The sequence below is a fragment of the Ictalurus furcatus genome, chromosome 21, assembly GCF_023375685.1.
Source record: "Ictalurus furcatus strain D&B chromosome 21, Billie_1.0, whole genome shotgun sequence".
In the NCBI taxonomy this organism is placed as follows: Eukaryota; Metazoa; Chordata; class Actinopteri; order Siluriformes; family Ictaluridae; genus Ictalurus; species Ictalurus furcatus.
The window spans coordinates 17,741,124-17,764,735 of NC_071275.1; the positions used below are offsets into that span (position 1 = coordinate 17,741,124).

Below are 23,612 nucleotides of genomic sequence, written 5' to 3' on the forward strand. Positions count from 1 at the left end.
TCATTGGTATGGTGAGGTTTTCTGTTTGATGTTTATTTAACATTTATAGGAGGAGTCTCCAGTTGTACACGTAACAGCTTTCACCACACTGCACAGTGGCCGTGGTGGCTTTGCGGTTAAGGCTCTGGGTTACTCAGAAGGTCGGGGGTCAGAAGGTCGGGGGTTCAAGCCCTAGCACTGCCAAGCTGCCACTGTTGGGCCCTTGAGAAAGGCCCTTAACCCTCTCTGCTCCAGGGGTGCCATATCATGGCTGACTCTGTGCTCTGACCCTAACATACGAAGAAAAGAAATTCACTGTGCTGTAATTGTTATGTGACGCATTAGCACTACACTGCACTATACTATGTAAGCTATGCCATGCTGTACTATACAGAAAAGATTCGTTATTATGTGTAAGACAACCTGAAGGTGTAGTAATCATGATTTTATGTACATTTACAATGAGGCATATATTTTTATTATTGCAAAATTCCCTGTAAATAGTTTCCCAGTGTCATGCTCTTTCTGGTCCTGTCTGGAACTCTCCTGCTCCGACTTCGCCCTCGTTCCTCCCACTCATCATGTGGTGTACCAGTACCTAGTTGTAATGCCGACCCAACCTGTCTGTATTTATAGTCTCCGTTGCATAACTACATTTGCAAGTCTTGCATGTGTCTCTATTACAGTGATAATATATATATCGATTCCTGCTTCTGTGGGGGTTTTTTTCCCCCTTCTCTGTGTGCTGTTGATTATGGATACATTATGGATTTGTTCACACGGTCCACTTGTTGTCTATTTGGATCATAGCTGTGCTTCTTGGAACGGCCTTAATAAGACAATAATAAATATGTACGGAAAGAAAAAAAAAAACAGAACTTACCACGCACTTTCAAGTGTCGAGATATTTTCCCGTTACACAAAATACTATTCTTTAATGCTTGGAGATTTTTGTAGTACTTGTTTAAACCAACTGGAACTAATGATACTTGGAGGCGGGGCTAGTAGCACTGTTGCACATTATGATACACACACAGGGTTTATATTTGATAGCATCACAGCATTAGGACAAATGGCTCGGCTTGTTGGGCTCTGCGGTGTCCACTGCTAATGTTTAATCATCATCATCGTCATCTGTATTCCAGTATTATTTTTATTTATCTGTCAAACATATGAGTCAATTTGTGAAGTCATGATGTAGCAACAGGACTTGAGAGTGGTCTAAGAAGAAGAAGAAGAAGAAGAAGAAGAAGTCTCAGTTTGTCTGACTTTTTGAATGTGAACTGCATGTAAGATCCTAATTAAGTCATTTGTACTGTATAACGAATGGAACAGGTTATTTCTTAATTTACAAATAAATGTACATACTGGTTTAATTGGTTAACAAAGGGTTTTAGGAAATGCTCATTCATTAAGAAAGTTTCTATAGGTGTAGTTTAAAATAAGTACTTAACAAAAACATAAACAGGAAGCATCCAGTTCATTTTTTTTGTCTAAATAAATGATATTTTAACTTTTATTATTATTATTATTATGAGTTGTAGTAGTAGTATTTATGTTGCACCTTTCATACATTAAAATGCAGGTCTTTTTATTTAAGACCGTGCATTATGCAGAGGTTCAGAAATAAGATGTGTGGAATCTGTGTGTGTGTGAGAGAGAGAGAGAGAGAGAGAGAGAAAGTGAGAGAGAGAGAGAGAGAAAGTGTAATGGATCATGTTGCATATTTGGGTGTCTGCCCTCCTGTAGGGGTTTCCTCTGTGTGTGTGAGTGTGCGTGTGTGTGTGTGTGTGTGTGTGTGTGTGTGTGTATGTGTGTGTTAATGGACAGTGAGGAGGTAAGGAGGAGTGAGAGCTCTCGCTTTCTCTTTCTCTCTCTCTCTCTCTCTGTCTATCTCTCTCTCTCTCTTTGCATTGCTTCACCCTCACACACACACAAACACTCTCTCTCTCTCTCTCTCTCTCTCTCACACACACACACAAACACACACAGGGCGAGGGATAGACAGGGAGAGAGCACAGAGAAGTGGAGAGAGAAAGGATTTTCAGTGGTCAGACTCTAAACCGCATCCCGTTACCTCTCAAATGAATCGGACTACAGCGAGCGACTTGTTGTGTGCAGCCGGAGACCTGTTGTTTGTTTAAATGTGTATGGTTATATTTGCTCCGGTAAGTGGCACGTTATCATTTTCTGTACTTTGAGCTGATGTGGATTTCATTCCACTTTTTTTTTTTTTTTTTCGGACAATCAATAGTACCCAGGTGTCGTATAACGAGTGGGAAAATGTATGACGTCAGAGTCAATAAATATTGACATTCAATTATTCCGTCCATTTTGTGACTTTGTGTATGATGGTATTATATGAAAATATGCAAATAACTTTGGAACTGTGTTTTTTGTTGTTGTTTGTGTTTTTTGTTTTGGCTCTTTCAATTTGCTCTCACATCTGTAGTGTAGAAAGAGTTAGACGTTTCCGAGGACCTTAGATTCATTCCTCGTGAATAATTAAAGCCTTTTACAGTGCTGCCGAATGACAGAAAATACATCAGAACTGAAATCGGAGATCTACACCAGCCTCGGAGTACTCTTATGGGATTCGAGTACAATCATCTATCAATTAGGGTCGTTTCAAGTTTAGTGCGGAAGGAGCTTTTATATATGATACTAGACTAGGTGTTGCACTTCATTTGAACTGCGGTGTTCTTTATCTTACTCTTGATTCTTTTTTTTTAAAAAAGGGATTAGGGCGAATAGAGAAGCAGTGGAGAATAAAAACGTTTATTATTAAAGTTCGATTTTTAACTATCTAAAACAAGTTGTAAGATTTCAGGACTAATCCACATTCATTTTGCTTTAAACCGTATCCAGATCTCACATGATCACATAGATTTTTTTTTTTTCTTCTGATGTTCTTAAAGGTTTTCTTTTTTATTCCGTATAGTAATTGTACTCCCCATCTAATTTATTAGGAACACCTGTACACCTACTCATTCGTGCAATTATCCAATCAGCCAATCACGTGGCGGTAATTAAATTCATCCCGTTATAGGTCGAGAGCTTTAGTTAGTCAGAGTGGAGAACAAGTGTGATCTCAGGGACTGTGGCCTGGTTGTTGGTTTGAGTATTTCAGAAACTGCTATAGAGTCTCTACAGTGTACACAGAATGGTGCGAATAACAGAAAACATCCGGTAAGTGGCAGTTCTACATGAGGAGACACCTTGTCGATGAGAGAGGTCAGACTTATTTGTGCTGACAGGAAGGCTACGGATAACTCAAATAACCACTCTTCACATTCGCGGTGAGCAGAAAAGCATCTCAACACGTCAAAACTTGACGCAGATGAGCTACAACAGCAGAAGACACAATCAGTTTCCACTCCTGTCGGCCCAGAACAGGAATCTGAGGCTACAGTGGATACAGACTCGCTCAAACATGGACCGACGGTGTTTGGGAAAAGCTGAGATAGTGATAAGACTAAATGATTGGCTGATGGGATAATTGCATGGATGAGCAGGGCTACATGTGTTCCTGTTAACTGCTTCGAAAGTGTTTGTATGACCGAGCACTGCCTGTGAGGTTGTAATCATTCAAACACAATGCAAAGCAAATGTATAGCTTATGACATAAAGGTTAGCATTAGGGGTGGGTTTAGCATTCATACATTTGTATGACTTAATTTATATGAAATGGCATAAAATGCAAACTTTTCGAGCTCAGGTTCGATCCAACATGGTCTTGCGAAATTGTAGCAACTCGATTGGTGTGACAAACGACCCAGGTTTTGGTTAATCTCAGCGGTTAATGTTTGTACCTTTTCCTCTCACGTATAACTGCGTGAAATTGATTACATCCGGTCACATTTCCATTGTTTGTTCAAATTTGTATGCATCTTTCATGAGATAAGGTTCTGTTGTTGTCACGACAACAGTCCTGCATGCCTGTTTGATTCTTAGACAGTCATGACACACACACACACACACACACACATAAGACAAAAGTGAATTTCTTTCATTACCTTTCAGCTGAGGCAGAGTTTCATTCGAAATACCTAATAACCACTTGAATGAATGAATAGGAGCCTCTAAAATGTAGCCAATATTCACATGTCGCTAGTTTTTCCCTACCTCATTGCATAACTGCCAGCTGGATATGAGACATACCTGGGAAAAGTATTGGCTCTCTGAGGGAGACCGTTGTCTGGGTAAAGTGTTTCAGGCCAGTTACTTTACCTCAGAGCGAGGATGTCTTCTGCACTTATTAAAGCAGATCTTCTCTCCCGAGCCCTGGCTAAATAAAAGGAGCAGGGTAGGAGACAGACCGCAAACAAGAATGAGCCCAGTTACAGGCAAGCTATTGATACAAGGTGAAGTCTTTTCAGGTATATATTCCCTGTCTGCTTTTTTTGTGCCTCACATTGATTAGCAAACAGCTTGAGAAAGGGAGATTACAGGCACATTAGTCAGTCGTTTACAGGAGTCCGATGGCTTAATTGAAACGAAGTAGCTTTTCATTCTGCCGCAGAGGAGCCAATAAAAATGATAGGAAGACTGGACCAGGATTGCGTTCCCTTGGTTAATCATGAATATTCAATACGATTTTATTATTCGCTTTTAGCATTAGACTAAGCAGCTTTATAGAAATTTAGATTTAGAGCAAAGCAGTGGAGAGAAAACGGGATTTTATTAGAAAAAGCCTTTATTGGTCATATATACGTTACAGCAGAGTGAAATTATTTTCTTTGCATATCCCAGCTGGTTAGGAAGTTGGGGTCAGAGCACAGGGTCAGCCATGATACAGCACCCCTCAAGCAGAGAGGGTTAAGGGTTGCTTGCTCAACAGTAGCAGCTTTACAGTGCTGGGGCTTGAACCCTCACCCTCCTGATCAGTAAGCCAGTGCCTTAACTGTTGAGCCACCACTGCCCAAGTTTGGGATAGCCTGATAGTTGCAAATCAGAATGACCGAAACTACATTATAACAATTAAAAAATGCTCTTCAATAGCTTCCAAACGACACCAGATTCGTGCCACTGCGATCTACAGGGTCCGAGAAAGAGGCTGTGGAAGACGGTCATTTTAGCTGTCTTTGGAGCTCGATTTCAGGTGCTGCTAAAGATCATTTTCCCCGGGCCACAGACTTTGTTTATTCAATCCAATTTTTGGAAGACTTTACAAATTACGTGAATCTGTAGTACATTTTGTTTACGATATTAAACCTCTGCATGTGGCAATTTTTTATTATAATTTTTATTACAGACTAAAATGCACATTGTTTATGATTCAGAAATATATATATATATATATTTTTTAAAAGGAGTCTTTTCAATCACAATTCATTCTTCATTCAAATTTCAATGTTGGAGATCTTCTGAGAATCGAATTGAATAGAATCGTGAAGCGGGTATCGTGACGCGAATCGAATGATAAACTGAGTGTATGGTTACAACCCTATTAAACATAAAAACAGGTGGATATTCAACAACACTTAACAGTCTGGATTCCAGATGAGTCCTGAATATCACTGGATGAGTAATCTCATCTGAAAATAATCACTCGATGATCAACAGAATGAGGTGTCCAATTAGCTGGATGAGTAACGCTCTTTATAGAACTATCCATCTGTGTAGCTCTGCTCTGGGTAATATATATATATATATAAAAAAAAACGAGGTTGGTATAGCTGCTAGAGTGCGTAATTCAAAGCTGATTTATGAGCAACATGAAGCTGTTGTCTGGAGCTAAGTGGATAACAATAAGGTTTTGGCAATTTCATACATAGCATTCTAATACATTATCATTTCTATAGGAATGGCTAATTCACAGAGACTTGCATGGTGGGCACTCCATATAATCTAATAAATTGATAATAATATAATATTATATATGTGTGTGTATACACACACACACACACACACACACACACACACACACAGTTGTGCTCATAAGTTTACATACCAATTGCAGAATCTTCAAAATGTCAATAACAATCTACACCGATCATCCTGTTCAAAAGTTTACACCCCCCTGGCTCCTAATGTATCGTGTTGATTTCTTGCGCATCAGTGAATGTTTGCATCTTTTGTAATAGTCGTGTACGAGTCCCTCAGTTGTATTCAGTGTGAAAAGATAGATCTTAAAATCATATAGTCACTGTTGGAAAGGGGACAGATATGCTGGAGAAGATGCTGGAAAAGCAAAGAATGTGCAGGACCTGAAGAAGAGTGGGCAGTTTAACTGTTCAGTACAAACAAGGGAGTCATTAACAACTCTCACAAAACATAAAACAGTCGTGGATCATCCAGGTAACAACACGCAGTATTAATAATCAAGCGTGTGTAAACTTTTGAACTGGTTCATTTGTGTAAATTCAGTTATTATTGGTGTCTTGTGGACTATGTGTAAAATCTGTTATGTGAAATTGCTCATTCAGGGCAGAACTCAATAAAAAACAGCATGCAATTTTAATGATTCTTCTTTTTTTTCTTCAGTTATTGACATTTTGCACATTCTGCAAGGGGTGTGTAAATTTATGAGCACAACTCTCTCTCTCTCTCTCTCTCTCTCTCTCTATATATATATACAGATATATATGTATACATATACATACGTATATATATATATATATATATATATATATATATATATATATATATATATAAACTTTATAAAAAAAATTTAAACAAAATTTAAATGGACATTGAACAACTTTGCTCATTTAAACTGTCATTTACAGATTATAGAGAATGAAAACAGAATGTGTTGTGATGTCGTTTGCAGCTTTTTGCCATCTTTGCTTTCGCAACATGTGGAGGCTACTCTGGACAGCTGCGGGTTAGTGTGGACTGTGTCAACAAGACGGACAGCAATCTCAGCATCACCATTAAATTTGCCTACCCATTCAGGTAAAGGCTGGTCCAACACACACACACACACACACACACACACACACACAGACCCTGTATACCTTTAGCAGAGAAATAAGAACTTATTTAAAGGAAAAGATTCCTCTTTACCACAAATGTCCAATATTTGTTGTTTTATCTTTGAGCTGGAGATGCAGGATGTGAATGAAAAGATGAAGTCACAGCAGAACAGCCTTCTTCTGTAATACCACAATCCTTTAGCCTAAAGATAATGGGCAACAGTGCCGGTTCACCTCATTTAAGGTCTAAGGGAGATACATAAGCAATCCATTTGGTAAAATCCTCTAAACAGGAAAGATGAACTGAGCTCAGTTTCTCCAGTTTACAGTTTAGTCTCTTCAGTCCAGCACAAAGCAGCTTCGCTCCTGAGTCCTCCAGAGGATTACTGCTCAGATCCTCCTTAGTCAGCTTGGAGGATTCTGAGCTGAGAACTGTGTGTAAAGCCGAGCAGCTTCTCTCAGTCAGGTCACGCTCACTGAGCCTGAAAGTAGAAAATTGAAGTGTTCTCCCATTGTAGTACTCAATCTGTAGAATAAGCTGATTGCTGTTGGTTAATATCTGTCTACTGGAGTTTTGATCCTAGCTAAAATCAAAATTGAATGGACAGCCCCAAGACTCCAGGAGACCAGAGGAATTCCTCACTTCCATCTCAGGAACGTCCATGGAACGTTGCAGTGATTTGCAAATCGCATACGTTTCCCATATGTTATTCCCAATAGAACATAGATAACATATCAAATGTTTAAACTGAGAAAATGTACCAGTTTAAGAAAAAAATAAAGTCATTTTGTATTTGATGGCCGCAACACGTCTCAAAAAAGTTGGGACGTAGGGCAACATAAGGTCGGAAAAGTAAGTGTTACTAAAAAAAAAAACAGCTGGAGGAACATTTTGCAACTGATTAGGTTAATAGGCAACAGATCAGTAAGATGATTGGGTATAAAAAGAGTATCTTAGAGAGGCAGAGTCTCTCAGAAGTCAAGATGGGCTAGAATCTGGATGGAAGCAATACAGTATGTTGCTCTAAAACCTGTATATACCGTTCAGCATTGATGGTGCCTCTCCAGATGTTCAAAGCTGCCCATTCCAAGCACATTTTATATGTTTTCTCTGTTCTATTGTGAATAACTTATGGGTTTATGAGATTTACGAATCATTGCATTCTGTTTTCATTTACATTTTACACAGCGTCCCAACTTTTTTGGAATTGGGGTTGTAGTATTTGTAGTTCTTCATGTAGTCGGTGTTTGCATGTAAAGTCACAAGCTCATGTCAATTTTAAAGCAGCAGAACCAGAACCTCAGCTCAGTGTCTGCAGGTTACAGCGCTGATGTTGCAGCAGTGCACAAAGCTTCTGCACTCCAGAGTGTCCAAATTTATTCTCCGTCAGTACCGTCTCTCTTATGTGTGCAGGATTTGAATGAACAGATGAAGTCAAAGCAGAACAGCCTTCGTCTGTAACACCGCAGCCCTTTTGCCTAAAGATAACGAGCGACAGTGGAAAGAAAATCTTCACTCAGATCCAGTTCTCTCTGCAGTACGGGCGTTTTACCCAGAACCCCAGTCAGAAAATCTCAGACCTTCTCTACATCAGCACTTTTTAACAATCCGCAGTGAGGGAACAGAAGCAGATTACATTACTAGACATTTCATACATAATTTTACCTTCAAACCTCCTTAATACTCCACTAGATGTCATGTTAAAGCAGCCAGTATCGGAGATAGCACGATAGCACATTTTCTTTTCTGGTACCAATACTGAAACCTCGAGGATCCGATCATTTCATCTACTAAGCTTTCAAATGATTCTTAATTGAAGCACCGTTCACTTACAATGGTCAAATTACCATACGCAAACTCTAGATTACCCTATAGACAGAAATCCAGAGCCATGCAACTGTTTTTATTCTAAACATTTTCAAAATAAAACAATAAATGTCAAAGGGGTGGGGTTCAACTGAATATATTAGTAAGGGGGATGGTTAAGTGTGTAACTCTCATAGATTTAATATCGATTTATAATTTTTTTTTATATTTATAATACTCATAATATGATTTATTGTAATCTAGATCAAGAGAAATCACTTCTTCTCTTTACCATAGTAATATTACCAAAGTTTGAATGCTGTGGTTATATATGTATATATATATTCTACTCTTTTATTTGGAAATTAGATTACTTTGCTTACTGATGTCTTTTTAAGCAAGTATGTGAAGATTTGGAGATGTACAGTGCATCCGGAAAGTATTCACAGCGCTTCACTTTTCCCACATTTTGTTATGTTACAGCCTTATTCCAAAATGGATTCAATTCATTATTTTCCTCAAAATTCTGCAAACAATACCCCATAATGACAACGTGAAAGAAGTTTGTCTGAAATCTTTGCAAATTTATTAAAAATAAAAAACAAAAAAAAAGCACATGTACATAAGTATTCACAGCCTTTTCCAGGACACTCAAAATTGAGCTCAGGATGCACTGTATTCACTGGGGTTTTTTATTGTTTTTAGATAGACTTCTTTTACTTTATAGCTTTGTTAGTAAACATCAGACAGCGAACATTTCTTCAAATTGTTTGCATTTTATTCTTCACTGAATTATCCCTTTAATATTGTACCGGCTTTAATGAAATCTCCTTTTTATCTACTCCCAGGTTTAAACTTTCTTCACGCCTTGCGCTCTGTAATACCCATATGCCATCCCATTGGAGCTAAAACTGCATCTGTGTGTGAGTGTGTGTGTGTGTGTGTGAGAGAGAGAGAGAGAGAGAGAGAGAATGCTGTCACTCTTTATTCACAGCTGGTATTCCGGCATTAAACCTACGCACCCCATTAAGCAGCTGTGCTAATTATTTGAGTCGAATTGAGTGATTCAGCATTACAGCCCAAAGTCTGACGACATTTGGAAAAAGCTAGAATTAAAAAAACATCTCCATGGCACCTGCTAAATCATTTCTTCTCCGAGTTGTTAAACTTCGCCTTTCTACTTCAATTTACCGGCAGTTGCGAGAGCTGCGTGACGAACGCCCTCGCATATGTCAGAATCATTTGTACAGGCTGAAGACTGAGGAAGAGTGAATGCTTTGTGCTGAAAAATCACCCTTTTTTTTTTTCTTTTTTTTTATTAGTGGAGATTTGTGTAACATAATATTTTCTAACCTCTTTCATTTTCATGCAGCTTTCCATTGACAGAAAACACCAATCCTGTATTCATAATGCATTCTAAATGTGTTTATAGCTTGTTAAATAGTATACACGGGACCTAATAATGGCTGGAATGAACCTCCATAAATGCTTATAAGTGCTTTAAAGCAGGGGTTCTCAAACTTTTCCAGGGCAAGGCCCCCCAAATGGCATTAACATTTGACCGAGGCCCCCCTTTTGCAAGATGTCTTTAAAACACATTAAAAATACAGACTTCTGAATATACCCCCCTTTTTTTTTATTAATAATTACATCTTACATCTTTACATTACATTACATTAGGAATTGATTGCGTGTGTGTGTGGTTGTCTGAGAGTGAGAATTAATTTTTCACACCAAATTATTGAGGCCCCCCGGGCGCCCCCTGGCGGCCCCTAAGGGGGCCCCCACTTTGAAAACCACTGCTTTAATGCATTAGATACAACAGTTTAAGGAAAACAATCAACAACAGGATGGCACATTGTGGCCCGACATGAAGCAGAGTTACTGTTACCACCCCAAAGTTACCAATAATAGCACATCCTTAAGTGTTTTATTCCTCTTGTATCATGAACTTGTCAGCACTAACTTTATTTTAAGTATTTAAAGAATGACCCGTGGTATTTTTAATCTGTTTATCGTTGCGTTTAAACCGTTCTCACAGTACGCTTTCATCGACTTTCGTATAAGATACGATGGATGCTTAATGAATACGTTATAAATGCATGTGTCACGCATTATGAAATCAGAGTTTATAGGAAGTTTTAGGAACAGAACGGCAGCCACGTATAATACAAGCAAAAAATAATAAATAAATAAATAATGAAAAAAGACGTAAACGTTAATTGTGGGTTTTTAAAAGTCGCTGGAGGATCAGAGAGGAATTCCTGGATCTCAAACAAAACTTGAGCAGAAATATATGAGATGGCCAACTTCATTTAAAATTAAAGTTAAGATTAAGAACAGAAAGACGGAAAGCAGAGACACTAGGATGGGACTCGTTTTAAAGACTGGTTAGTAAAAGAAAAGTATAATAAAACACTTTAAGTTTTGCACTGAGAAAATGAAACCTGTTCTTTAAAGGGATTTTCTTATAATGAAACTTTTTTTTTTTCTCATCCATCTCCAAGCCATTGAAGTCAAATATGCACACACGGTCAAACACGGTCCCAGATCAAATTTCTGAGGCTGACGTACAGTACGTCTTTGAAGCTGCTCTCAGATCTCTCTTTGCTTTAATAAGCGCTAAAGCTGCCACTCTTTGGATGTACTGTATCACACTCCTAATTATATTCCATTGTGAGAAAGGGACATTGATATTACACCGAAATCCTGCTCTTCAGAGAAATATCACGGAACTCCAGTACCGAGGAATGATGCTGGCGTTGCACTGCTTCCTCTCCTATCACACCTGCCATGTTTCCCTCAGGTACAGGCTGATCACTTGTACCAGACACTACCACGAATCGTTCTTGACTTCTTGTTGCCTTTATTCGATTCCTTCTCTGATTGGCTGAGGGGTTTATTGATTCGTCTGCTCTAGCCGCTAGAGAGGAATAACGCCTGTGGGATAAACGGAACGTGGCACGTGCGGGTCAGTTCGGTGTTCTCACGTAGGCGGATTTTTAACAGGTGAAATACTAAACGGCAATTTTCTCGCAAGTTCAATTGTTCATACGTATGGTGCCATGAAATGGTATCCCCATGATTCTTTCAGGCTTTAGATCTGATTTGAAGAAGTGTATGACATCACGCAGAGTCATAACAGATTTTTCAGGGTCTCGTATTACGACAAGAAAAGGATCCAGAAGCAGTTTTAAGGACCTGAAAGTGGACGACGCTTTGTCTCAACTATACTTTACAAAAATGAAACAGCGTTAGACAAGCAGTGCTGAAAAGTTTTTTAAAGGAGGAGAAAAAGGCTTGTTTGTCAAAAATGATGAGTTCTTTAGGAATCAAGCAGGCTTATGTAATTCACATGAAACACATGGTATGGCAGAAACATTGCAAATGAGCATGACACCTTCCTCAAGTCCTGCAGCTAAGCCGAGTCTTCGGCCCAACATCCTCCTGCTCCACCAAACACAATAGCATAGAATAGAGTCGAATAGAATAACAACACAGTAACAATAGAACAGAAAAGCAATTCATGTAATAGAATATAATAGATTCATGTAATTTATTAGAATATAATATAGCTGAATAGAATTGAATAGAATATCAGCAGAAAATTATAGAATATAAAAGAACAGTATATAACAGTACGCAAATGGATTCATGTAACAGAATAAACTTGTAGAGGGATTCCTTGAATAGAATAACAATTGGAATAGAAACAGGACAAATAATAGAGTAAAATGTGATATATAGAATAGAAAGGGGGTTCAATTATTCATAGAATAGAAAAGATAGTTATCCAATAGATGAAACTAGAATTGAACGAAGTCGAATAAAAAGAAATAGAAAAAGTATTATAATGAACAGAATAAAATCAATTTGAGTAGAACAAAATGGAACAGAATAGAATAAAGGTATTCATATAACTATATATATAGAGAGAGAGAGAGAGAGAGAGAGAGAGAGAGCGTAAACAAGAATAAACTAGGAAGGATTAAATAGAATAATAATAATAATAATAATTGATACATAGAATAGAATTTATATTTTTATATATTTACATTTACATTTATTCACTTAGCACTTTTATCCAAAGCGACTTACAAATGAGAAAACATTATAATATATATATATATATATATATATATATATATATATATATATATATATATATATATAATGTATTTAATAGAATAAACTAGAAAAGAATGAAATAGAATAATGATTATAATAAAGAATAACAATAGAGTAGAAAAGGGACTGATTGAATAGAATAGTGTCAAATGGAATAGAAAAAGTGATACATAGAATCGAATTAAATAGAATAATAATAAATAGAATATCAGTAGAATATAAAAGGGATTACTTTAATCTAACACACTACTGTGTGTGTAGTGTAGGAAGTGGTTTATAGTGAAGTGAGGGAGGAATGCTCAGGTAATGGAGTGATCTCAGAGTGTCTCAGAGACTCTGTGTGTAAGTGGAGGATATTTGGATATTTTATAAGTGTTTAAAACACAAAGTCATCAGGTATATGTGCGGCAGCCTGGGAAACCCTTCACATGTATTCCTCTCTCTCTCTCTCTCTCTCTCTCTCTCTCTCTCTCTCAGGCTGAATCAGGTGACATTCAATGTGCCTACATGTGAAGGCAGACAGCAGGAGGAGCTCCACCTGGACGGAGACTTCTCTTCCTCTGCCGAGTTCTTCGTCACTATCGCCGTCTTCGCCTTTCTCTACTCGCTGTTCGCCACCGTGGTCTACATCTTCTACCAGAACAAGTACAGAGAGAACAACCGCGGCCCTTTTATCGTAAGCGCAAAAAGAAACACTTTTACTGTTCAATATGTGTGTCATGTAATCCATAAAATACATGGGGGTTATGCTCTTGTCGGAAAATAATCAACAACGGCTTGACACAAAGCGGAATTATTGTTACCACCCTGTAGTTATTTTCCAATAACAGCACATTCTGAAGGACAACTGCAATTTGATAAAGATTACGTTTTTTAATTTATTATAGAATGACAGTACTTTTTATCCCTTTAAATGTGTTTAAAAATGGTAGATTCTATTACCAGTTGTGTTCTAGCAACTATAAATAGTCGTTCCCTCACCAGCACCTCATTTCAGTCTCTCTCTTTAAGTTAGTAAGACAAAAAAAAGTGCAGCTTGTCATTTTACAAAAAAAACCAAAAAAAACCAGAAAGTGCAAACTCCTCTGTCCTGATAACCAAAGCACTGAAACTGGAGACTCCTTCCATAAATGTTATATAAACGTGTTCTTTATTTATATAAAGCGTCACTACTACTATTATTATTATTATTATTATTATTATTATTATTATTAATCTTAGATTATGTGGAGCGTTAGCCGCATAACACTCCTTGTGAAGGAGTTGTTACTATAGAAACGATAACATAAGAGAAGTTGAGCTTGCTGTCAGAGCTGCTGTTATAGAAAATGAATCAACACCTTCTGACCAATCAGAAATGAGAACTCAACCCTTTCTCTACCCTTACTTAGAGTGTCATAAATCTTTAATGTCGTACCTCATATTTAAATACATTAAAATCATTAGAACTAGATTTCAGCATTAGCTGGAATTATTATTATTATGATTAATAATAATAATAAGAAGAAGAAGAATATAAATGATCAAACATTCTAAGTTTTGCCACCGGATTAAAAGCTAATTAGTTCATCATTTAACCTGCCGCTGGCTTAAAAGTCGTTCCTCGTTAGCGTGATGTATGTGTGTACTTGAACAACAATCTCCCAGGAGACCCAGCAGTCGAAATAAACAATATGTGTGATTGCACACTGAGGAAATCTCATTTACATCTAGGTTTCTATTTCTACAAGGATCTCCCGTAGTGAAGAGGAAAAGTCGGACTGGGCTTTGCAGGCTGCTTGTACCTTCATTTGAATTACAGCGTATTCTCATTATACTCGTATGCAAGTGAAATGAAATTGAACATGTGTGAGAATGGAGGAGAATGTAGCAGCAGCCAATAAAGCGAGAAATAAAGCCAAGATAAAGAAGAGCTTGTGAAGTAACGTTCACTTAAATCCAGTTGTGTTTGTACAGGACTTCATAGTGACGGTGGTGTTCTCCTTCATGTGGCTGGTGGGTTCATCTGCCTGGGCCAAAGCTCTGTCAGACGTGAAGGTGGCGACGGACCCCGATGAAGTGCTTCTGCTCACGTCTGCGTGTAAAGTGCAGACCAACAAGTGTGGCTCGGTGTACGGGCCAGTCTGGTCCGGCCTCAACACCTCTGTGGTATCGCTTCATTTCCTCTTAGATCTGTGAGATAGAAATGTTAATGATGGAAACATTATTATTGGTGTTGCAGAGAAATGGAAAAATGACCAAAATTTTTCATTTTTTAGCATTATTTATTTATTTATATACCCGATCCAGTCATACCAACACTCCTGGAGTCGTAACTTTAATATATATATATATATATATATATATATATATATATATATATATATATATATATATATATACATACACATTGGTTTCTTCATATAATTCTTGGACAGTCATGTCAGTAAAGTTAATTTGAAATTTAAATAACTAAATCATTGTTGAAATTAAAGCTGTGTCATTGGGCTATGTACTGTTAATAGCCTTTATAATAGTTCTTATGTAATAGCCCTCAATTACCGATAACTGAAGTGTTTTAATCAGCATAATTTACATTCCTAAATCTATGTTGTTGATTTTTATTTTATTTTATTGTAACTGCACAGAATAAAATGAGATTTCTACTACAGACACCGGGTCATTAAGTACAAGCATCACTTTGAATTGTCACAATACAGTATACTATAATAATCTCAATGAGCATATTACAGAATAATGAAAAGCACTTTATTACACATTATACGTAGTGTAATAAGGTCCATATGTTATAAACACTTTCACTTATTTGAAGCGAAGTCTCAAGGAGCCGAGCCAAAATGTGCAGAAATGATCAATCTGAATGGTAGAGAGCATTCTCCTTTCACAGGACACTGTATTTAATAAAATATAATAAAAGTTAGGAGAGTAAAGCGTGAAAGTCTGGAACTTTTTCGGTTGAATAATGAATAATGAATCACTCATTTGTCCATGTGTTGTGCGTTTCACTCTGATTTCTAGGTGTTCGGCTACCTGAACTTTGTCCTCTGGGCCGGAAACATCTGGTTTGTGTTCAAAGAGACTGGCTGGCACAAGGGTGGAGCTGCACGATACCCGACACCGGCTCCTGAAAAACACACCACCGCGTTCAACCAACAACCCTACAACCAGCAAAACTACAACCAGGGCACCTTCGACCAATCAGGAGCAAACTTCGGAGGAACCGGCGGCTTTGGCCAATCAGACTACAGCCAGGTGGGGAGTTACACCTCAAGTGGGTTAACGTCCTACTGACCGCACACCATTTCATCTTCCAATCACACACACGAGCTATTCGCAGGGGCGGGGGACAATTTCAAGGGCAAAGGGTAAGAATCGGGTACTATCAAATTCTCTTATTTTAGGATCGAAGGTGGTACACAATGATGTGTTTATTATAAAAAATCAGAAGTTCAGAATCTTCACACAGAAGTTATACGTTTTTTTTTTGTCTTTTTAAAAATTACTCATGGAAGTGTTTGCTTTTTTACAATTCATCTGAAGGTATAACTGAAGTCTGAAGGTTCCCTAAAGGCTTCTTCCGGACCTTTAAATGTTCTGTGTAGAACCCTTGCATAGACTTGCATAGAGTTTTTGCTGTCAGAAAGGGTTCCAAATAGAAACCTTGACTATTCAAAGCATCCTTGAAGAACCTAGGGTTTCACATACACAAAAATAAAGCTGCCAGAAAATGGTCTTTAGAACAGTGCTGTAGAAGAACCTTTGGTTTCCATAAGAAGATTGTAACTGATGGATCTTCAACCATTTTTCTTGGTGACGCGGAGAACTAAAACGTTTGTCCCACCATAAATGTTGCCATTATGTCGAAGCATCTCTGGTGGAAAATGATTACTCCGTTTTCTTGTTGAAACAGCAGAAATGGCTAAAAAAAAAAAAAAAAAAAAAAAAAGACGGAATTGTTCCTTAGGGAACCAAAAATGTTTTTCGGGAACCAAAATGGTTCCTCAAAAGAAGGGTTTCACGCTTAAGAACCTTTTAGAAGTGTACAGAGTGATGGGAGTTCCTAAAAAGAGATGCGGGTTAATCGAGAGAAACACTTTTAGAAACAGAAAACGAGATAGTTAAGGGTTTTTAGCTTCCTAAAGGGTTCCACTGGACATCGTCTCTGACTGGGAAACATGAACTTATAGGGGTTCTACACTGAACTTTTAAGGGTTCCTCTACAGGGACAACCAAAGGGTTCTAGATTTATTACCCACATTTCTGACCCCATAATATAATGCCCCCCCCCCCCCCCCGTACATTTCTGTACCGATTTCAGTTGTCCATATTGTGTTAACTTGATGCATGAAGATGTGCTGCGAAAGATATTAATAAAATAAAGCCAGCAAATGTAACAGAAAGCAGAGCAATTCATATTACGTTGAAATGAACCTGTGAATGACATACATGTATATGTAAAGTTGTTAGAATTTAAGAAAAAAATATATATATATGTATACGCATTATTATTAGCGATTTCTTCCTGGTTTTAATCTTTAAAGAGTTTGAAGTTGTTCTGACATCATCACTGAGTTTGACTGACATTTTTTCGGCTGTAGCAGTTGTCTGAGCTAAAGAGACGTGAGATGGGATATAACTGTGTCAAAACTGTTGCATGCAATACACGTTCCATCGAGTCTAGTGCACATCTCTTGCTGTTGATCTATATTTCATATTCTCTTGTCTCTTTTCCCTGTACGCACTGTTCAACGTCCTAATTGGATATTATTTAATGAAAAAAAAAGAAAGAAATGAACTAGATTTCTGTGGTTTAAAAAAAAAAAAAAGCCTGCTTTTAAAATAATTGCAAAACATGGCATAAAAAAAAAGAAAATAAGAAATGTATTGTTTATTATAGAGTTCACATATGCTGTTTGCTCTAATGTGTATCTTTTTAACTTTTTTTTGTTGTTGTTGTTGGTATTTATTTTTTGTAATTAATCCCATGGTGTGAATGGTACTGCATGTGCATTTTGAGTCATGCTAATAAAAATTGTGTACAGAGCCAGAGTCAGATAGTCTTCTTATAGAAATGGACATGTTTACTATTATTAAAGAATATTACAGCTTACAACATTCAAGAGTAAGGGTGGAATAGTATGATTCATAATAATATGACATATAGTATCACTCTACTAATATTGGCACCCTTGGTAAATATGAGCAAAGAAGGCTGTGAAAAAAAAATCGTCTTTATTGTTTAACCTTTTGTTCAAATAAATTCACCAAAAAAAAAAAAAAAAATACTCTGCTCTCATGGATATCAAACAATTGCAAACACAGGTTTATCTGGTAAAATATCTTTGTAAAATATAGCTGTGTAACAATTTTTGGCATCCCTATAAATTCATATGAGAAAAATATATTTGAAGTATATTCCCATTGATATTTTACAATTTTTTTTAGTACACCTGGGTGACTAGGAACAGGAAATTGTTCAACCATGACTTCCTGTTTCACAGGGGTATAAATATGATGTAACACATAGGCCAATGTCCCTTTTAGTCATTCATAACAATGGGTAAGACTAAGGAATATAGCAGTGATGTGCGGCAAACGGTTGTTGAGCTTCACAAAATGGGAAGTGGCTATAAGAAAATTATTGCCCATTTCCACCATCAGGGCAATAAGAAGTTCCAGCCAACTGGAAATGTTATGAATCAACCTGGAATTGGACATGTGTCTACCACTCCACCTACCACTGAGCTACCTAGTACATCATCAGAACCCAATTATTGTTTAGTGTTCTTCTGATGAAGGACTCATGAATATTAGCCAATCTGAGAGAGGCCTTCAGTTGCTTAGAAGTTCCCCTGGGTTCCTTTGTGACCTCGCGAACTATTACACGTCTCGCTCTTGGAGTGATCTCTGTTGGTCGATCACTCCTGAGGAGGGTAACAATGGTCTTGATTTTACTCCATTTGTACACAATCTGTCTGGCTGTGGATTGGTGGAGTCCAAACTCTTTAGAGACGCATAACGTTAATAGCAACCATTCTGGATTTCCTTATTAGAGTATACCAGTGTATCGCCACACATCTATTGTGTGTAAACCCTTTTACTCTCTTTTTAAGCTTCCTAAACTTTTAGCATACATCTTTTTTTAATAGAAAGTTCTCTCCAGCATGAGACTTGTGTTCAGTTTTCCACCTCCACACTGAAGGTCTAGCTGAGCACCCTGGGCAGTTATTGACTGTTGTGCCTCCACACCGTTTTCACATTGTGTCCACATTTATTTTCTTGGTTGATTCCATACTGTGAGCTGGATAACACCTCCACATTCAATTCTACACTGTTTAACCCAGAAAGAAAACATTTTCACCTTCATATACATCGGACAATCCATCAGAACTCATGGGTGTTAAGATAAAGAGGCTAAGCAATTGACTTAACTAGCAGGAACTGTGCAAATGTGCCATAATGCTAGTTTTGTCCTTGTATGCTAACTTCTCTTGTTTACAGAACGTACAGGCATTCTAATAACGAAGTGATGGATTAATTTAAAATTATGAGTCAATGAGTCACAAAACAAGGTACAATCACTAAACCAGAAACTATTTCCAACTTCACACCAGGGTAATTCCTGTTGTAAACAGATCACTAGGCAGGTTAGCATAACTAGCGAGTATGCTAGTTATGCTAACCTCTATTTTGTAGTGTGCTTAGTTGCAAAGAAAGAAAAATCTCATGTAACAAAATCACGAAAATCTAATAGGCAAGTGATTTTGGTAAAACCTTTCAACAAATAGCCTGAGAAAAGTAGCAAACATTAAACTTCTAGCAATTGCTAACTATTTCTAACATCATGCTAATTCCTCGTGTAAACAGATCACCAGAGAGGTGCTAGTTATGCTAACCTGTATTGTGTGCCATGCTTAGTTGCAAAGAAAAAAAAACATCTCATTGCAAAACCATATAAAACTTTTGAGTGAGAGTTTTTGGTCAAATTTTCATCAAATAATTTAAAAACAAACAGCACTTCTAACTGCCAACTATTTGTAGGACATGGATCATGCTAATTTCTGGTGCTATGCAAGGCTAAGTGCAGAATCAGGTGGGATTTCGCAATATTTATTTCTTGTTTTGTGGAAAATATACAAACCTGGCAACTTTTAATACCAATTATTTAACATTTTTAGTGTTTTTAATAATTTATTTAACACTGTCAGACAAATGGATTTTCAACCATTTAAAATTCTGATTCTTTTTTATTCAAATGTCCTCTCTTAAAGACAATCACCTGGTAAATTGAAAAGTATTAATAATTAATGATTGTGCAGATCCTCTATAAGTGCTCTGCATGGGGACACTTGTTACCCAGCTGTCAATGCAAACAAACATAAAAAATGTGATTCAGAGAACAGATCTTGGATAAGTGCTCTTATTTAAGGACGCTTGTCAAAGCACATAGGACAGGTGGAGTGGATGATCAGGACACTGTGTCCTGACCACACTGTGTGCGTGCTGGGGCCAAAGTTCTGACCAAAATCTCATTGAGCACAGCATTCTCTCCTCTCTCGAAGCGCACTTCGATGTTGTTACCATAGCGACAGGGGGAGGACACGTGGAACTGCACGCTGCCTGCCCGTTCTTTCTCACTCAGACAAAGTGCATAGAACAGAGCATCTTGACTTTCATACAGCGAGAGTGAAAAGAGCTGGGTGTTGTATTGTGCGGGAAAACAAGGGAGACGGGAAAACACCAGGAAGGTGAAGACAGACAGAACGCGAAAGTAAGCGCGAGGGCGACTGAAAAGCGTGTCTGGCTTTCGGACTGCATAAAGGAGACTTCAGTACAAGACTGGCCATAATGTCAACTTTAACATGGTCATGGGTTTGAAGTCAAAGATCAATCGCAAATGGATTTTCAGATGGATGTCTGTAGAGCTTCTGATGGCTTAAGGGTTCTTGGGTTGGTTAAGTTGTTCTTCAGTTTGTCCATCAAGGGGAACTTTTGCAAGTTTCTATCTGGAACCATACGAAAGAAGGTTTAGCTTTCAGAGAGGTGTCCATGTGAAATCCATTTATGTAGATGAGAACTCAAATATCCAAAGAACCTTTGAAGAACCATATTGTGTAAGAGTTGAGGTTATAAAATTGGTTCTAGTCTCTGTTGTTGGGTTTTTAGATGGAACTTTTAGGAATTTCCCAACGAGACAAACTACTGAACCCTTTAAATTGGTTCTGTAGGAGTATAGAACCCTGAGGAACCTTTGGAAGAACCTTTTTCTTTCTAAGAGTGTACTTAAAAACCAAACACTGTCAGTGGAAAATTAACTATGCCCTAAATTAATTTTGTTGGACCAGTTTTATTTATCTCTATTCAGCAGTTTAAACAATTTGTAGAGTCAAAGGCAGATGCACTTGCAGATTCAAAGTTAAACAAACCTAAATCGATACTTAGGACACATGCACACATAACATGACAACCAAAGGCAGACACCGAGTGCTGTTACAAATCGTGACTTAAATACACACAGGTGCTCGCTAACCAGGATGAGATTCAGGTGTGCGTGGTCACGTGACTGCTATGCAGAGGTGTAGTGGCTGCTGGGAATTGAAGTCCATGGTTCCTTCCGGAGATTCATAACAGTAGAGCTTTTTTTTTTTTTTTTTTTACCTCAGAAATGTCACAAGCAGCATTGTCTGTTATAGAAAGTGCACATCCATTGTCTCCATGGAGAATTAAGTAGGACAGAACAATGCAGTACTTTTGGCTCTTCACCTTGTGACATTCCCAGTCTATTTGCTCCATTATTGCTTGAAATCCTGACATTATGATATTAATCTCCAAATGCAGGTCTGGAGAATGTGGACTGAGCTGTCTGTTTGGGATTTGTTTTTAGACTCTTCAGACAAAGTTCTCAGTGTCGGAGCCTGGTTCTGACTCATCAGGTCGTCGTGTCTATCTCTCTGCAAGACCCTGAGAATCGCCTTCTGTCTCCTGGTGGAATGTAGGGAATTCGGCTGCCGTCGACAATCTAAAACGGAGAGCTAATTAGAAACGGCATGGCCAACTGCTGGGACCGTATTTGATTATTCATGGGATATGGCCGAGTTTGAAGTAGTTCATTGTGGGTGCTAGTGTTCCTCTCAGCATGCAGGATTTATCATTACAGGCTGGTAATAACGGTGGTGTTGGGGGACTTGATGAAATGCTATGTTAGACGTTAGTCTTCCTTAACGTGTACGATTATTTGTACAAAATGATGTCGCTAATAGTTTTATTGGCTGCTTTGTGACTAATATTTGTAACACACGCTCAGAAATAAAGGTATCAAACGGTACTGGAGTGGTACCACCACCACCACCAAGGATTCAGTATGTATCTTAGACTTGAAAACATGAATAAAGTGTATCTTTAATAGTTTAAGGTACATATCTGGAACTGAAGAACCACCTTAAAGGTACACCACTTGCACACGCACAAGGTCCAAAAATGGACGACACCACTCCAGTGAAGTTTGAGTGTAGTACCTGAGTACTAGTACTTAGTTTACAAGTATGTCTTGCCTAAAATCTTCGCTGCAAATATCTACTCAAATATCATTCAGTCCTTCCGAAATGTTTTAGGGCACAGTATGAGTTTAAACGTGAACAAAACATCACTGAGATGTTGTGAGGCGGCCATGTTTGAGACATTTACCTTTACTCATTCAGCACATGCTTTTATCCAAAGCGGTTTACAACTGAGCTGAAGGTTAAGGGCCTTGTTCAAGAGCCCGACCGTGGCAAAATGACTTGTTTTGCAAAATTCCTTATGTGAAAAGATTTACAGTGAAATTGACTCCTTGAACTTGTTAGCGATGACAGTCCTGTAGCTACACTCCCAAAGTAAAGACGCAAACATCAAACGTCTCGGCTGTTTGGCTACATTTGTGTCAAGGTGGAAATTGTGTAAACTTGATTTTTCAGCTTTGTGCTTGAACCGGATTTGGCCTTGCTTGTCAGATTCGATAAAAGTCTCCGGGCAAATGAATGGATGCAAATGTAACATGGTGTGACAGATGCAGGAATCAGTGTCACATGTCGGTATGCAGGTGAAATGACATCAGAAACTTGCATAGACCTTCCTCTTTCGGGAGAACAAGACAAGCCACACCAAAGCATTTGTTTTGTCACTATTTAATTAGTAATTAAAAAGGCAGGAATGGGTTTACCGGGTTCTTCCACCAGAGTTAAAGCACACTTGTCTCCTACTTGACAATCCACTTCCAATGTGAAGTTCCACACACTTGAGTGTGGGCGATTAGATTTATAGGCTTAAATAGACCTAGAGCATGGCTGTTTTAGAGTCGATCGATGTGAAAGGTCTTACCTCCATCACTGAATGTCTGTGGATTGATTGCTTTAGACTGAACAAACAGACCTGCAGCTTGGGTGCAGAAATCTTGGAAAGGAGAGCTGAAGAAAGTGTTGTTTAGGGATCTGTGCTGCCTACAAGGTCCCCTCTCTCTTTTTTTTTTTTTTTTTTTAAATCTCTCTGTTTCTTTCCAGTGTTGCAATGATCCAAAGAAGACTCTGGCTGTAGTCAGCTTATATTCCAATCACAAAAGTTATCAAATTCATTTCCCCCAACTTAGAAGACGCCAAACAGGAAGTGTGACCATTCCCTTTGTATACTGACTTAATAAAACCTTAGTTATGTCTTTGGTCCCATGCTCTTACACTACCGATGGATGGTCATGTCTTTGGCTCACTCGGGAGTACTGCTGAAACAGGAAGTCGTGCCGTATCTCG

The 23,612-nt window shown here is 38.0% G+C and overlaps 1 protein-coding gene across 1 annotated transcript; it reads left to right on the forward strand.

Annotated features, from left to right (window-relative positions):
* Window positions 1–1,750: 1,750 nt before the first annotated feature.
* On the forward strand, window positions 1,751–17,877 carry synpra (synaptoporin a). The gene is made up of 5 exons (XM_053653278.1): window positions 1,751–2,147; window positions 6,755–6,879; window positions 13,312–13,510; window positions 14,791–14,982; window positions 15,853–17,877. The coding sequence occupies exons 1-5, from the start codon at window positions 2,124–2,126 to the stop codon at window positions 16,123–16,125; spliced, it is 813 nt and encodes a 270-aa protein (XP_053509253.1). The 5' UTR covers window positions 1,751–2,123; the 3' UTR covers window positions 16,126–17,877.
* Window positions 17,878–23,612: the final 5,735 nt, after the last annotated feature.

Coding starts and splice junctions, on each gene's coding strand:
- synpra (XM_053653278.1), top strand. CDS start 2,124: ATGTGTATGGTTATATTTGCTCCG. Junction 13,511..14,790: donor ACAACCGCGGCCCTTTTATC/GTAAGCGCAAAA, acceptor GTGTTTGTACAG/GACTTCATAGTGACGGTGGT. Junction 14,983..15,852: donor CCGGCCTCAACACCTCTGTG/GTATCGCTTCAT, acceptor TCTGATTTCTAG/GTGTTCGGCTACCTGAACTT.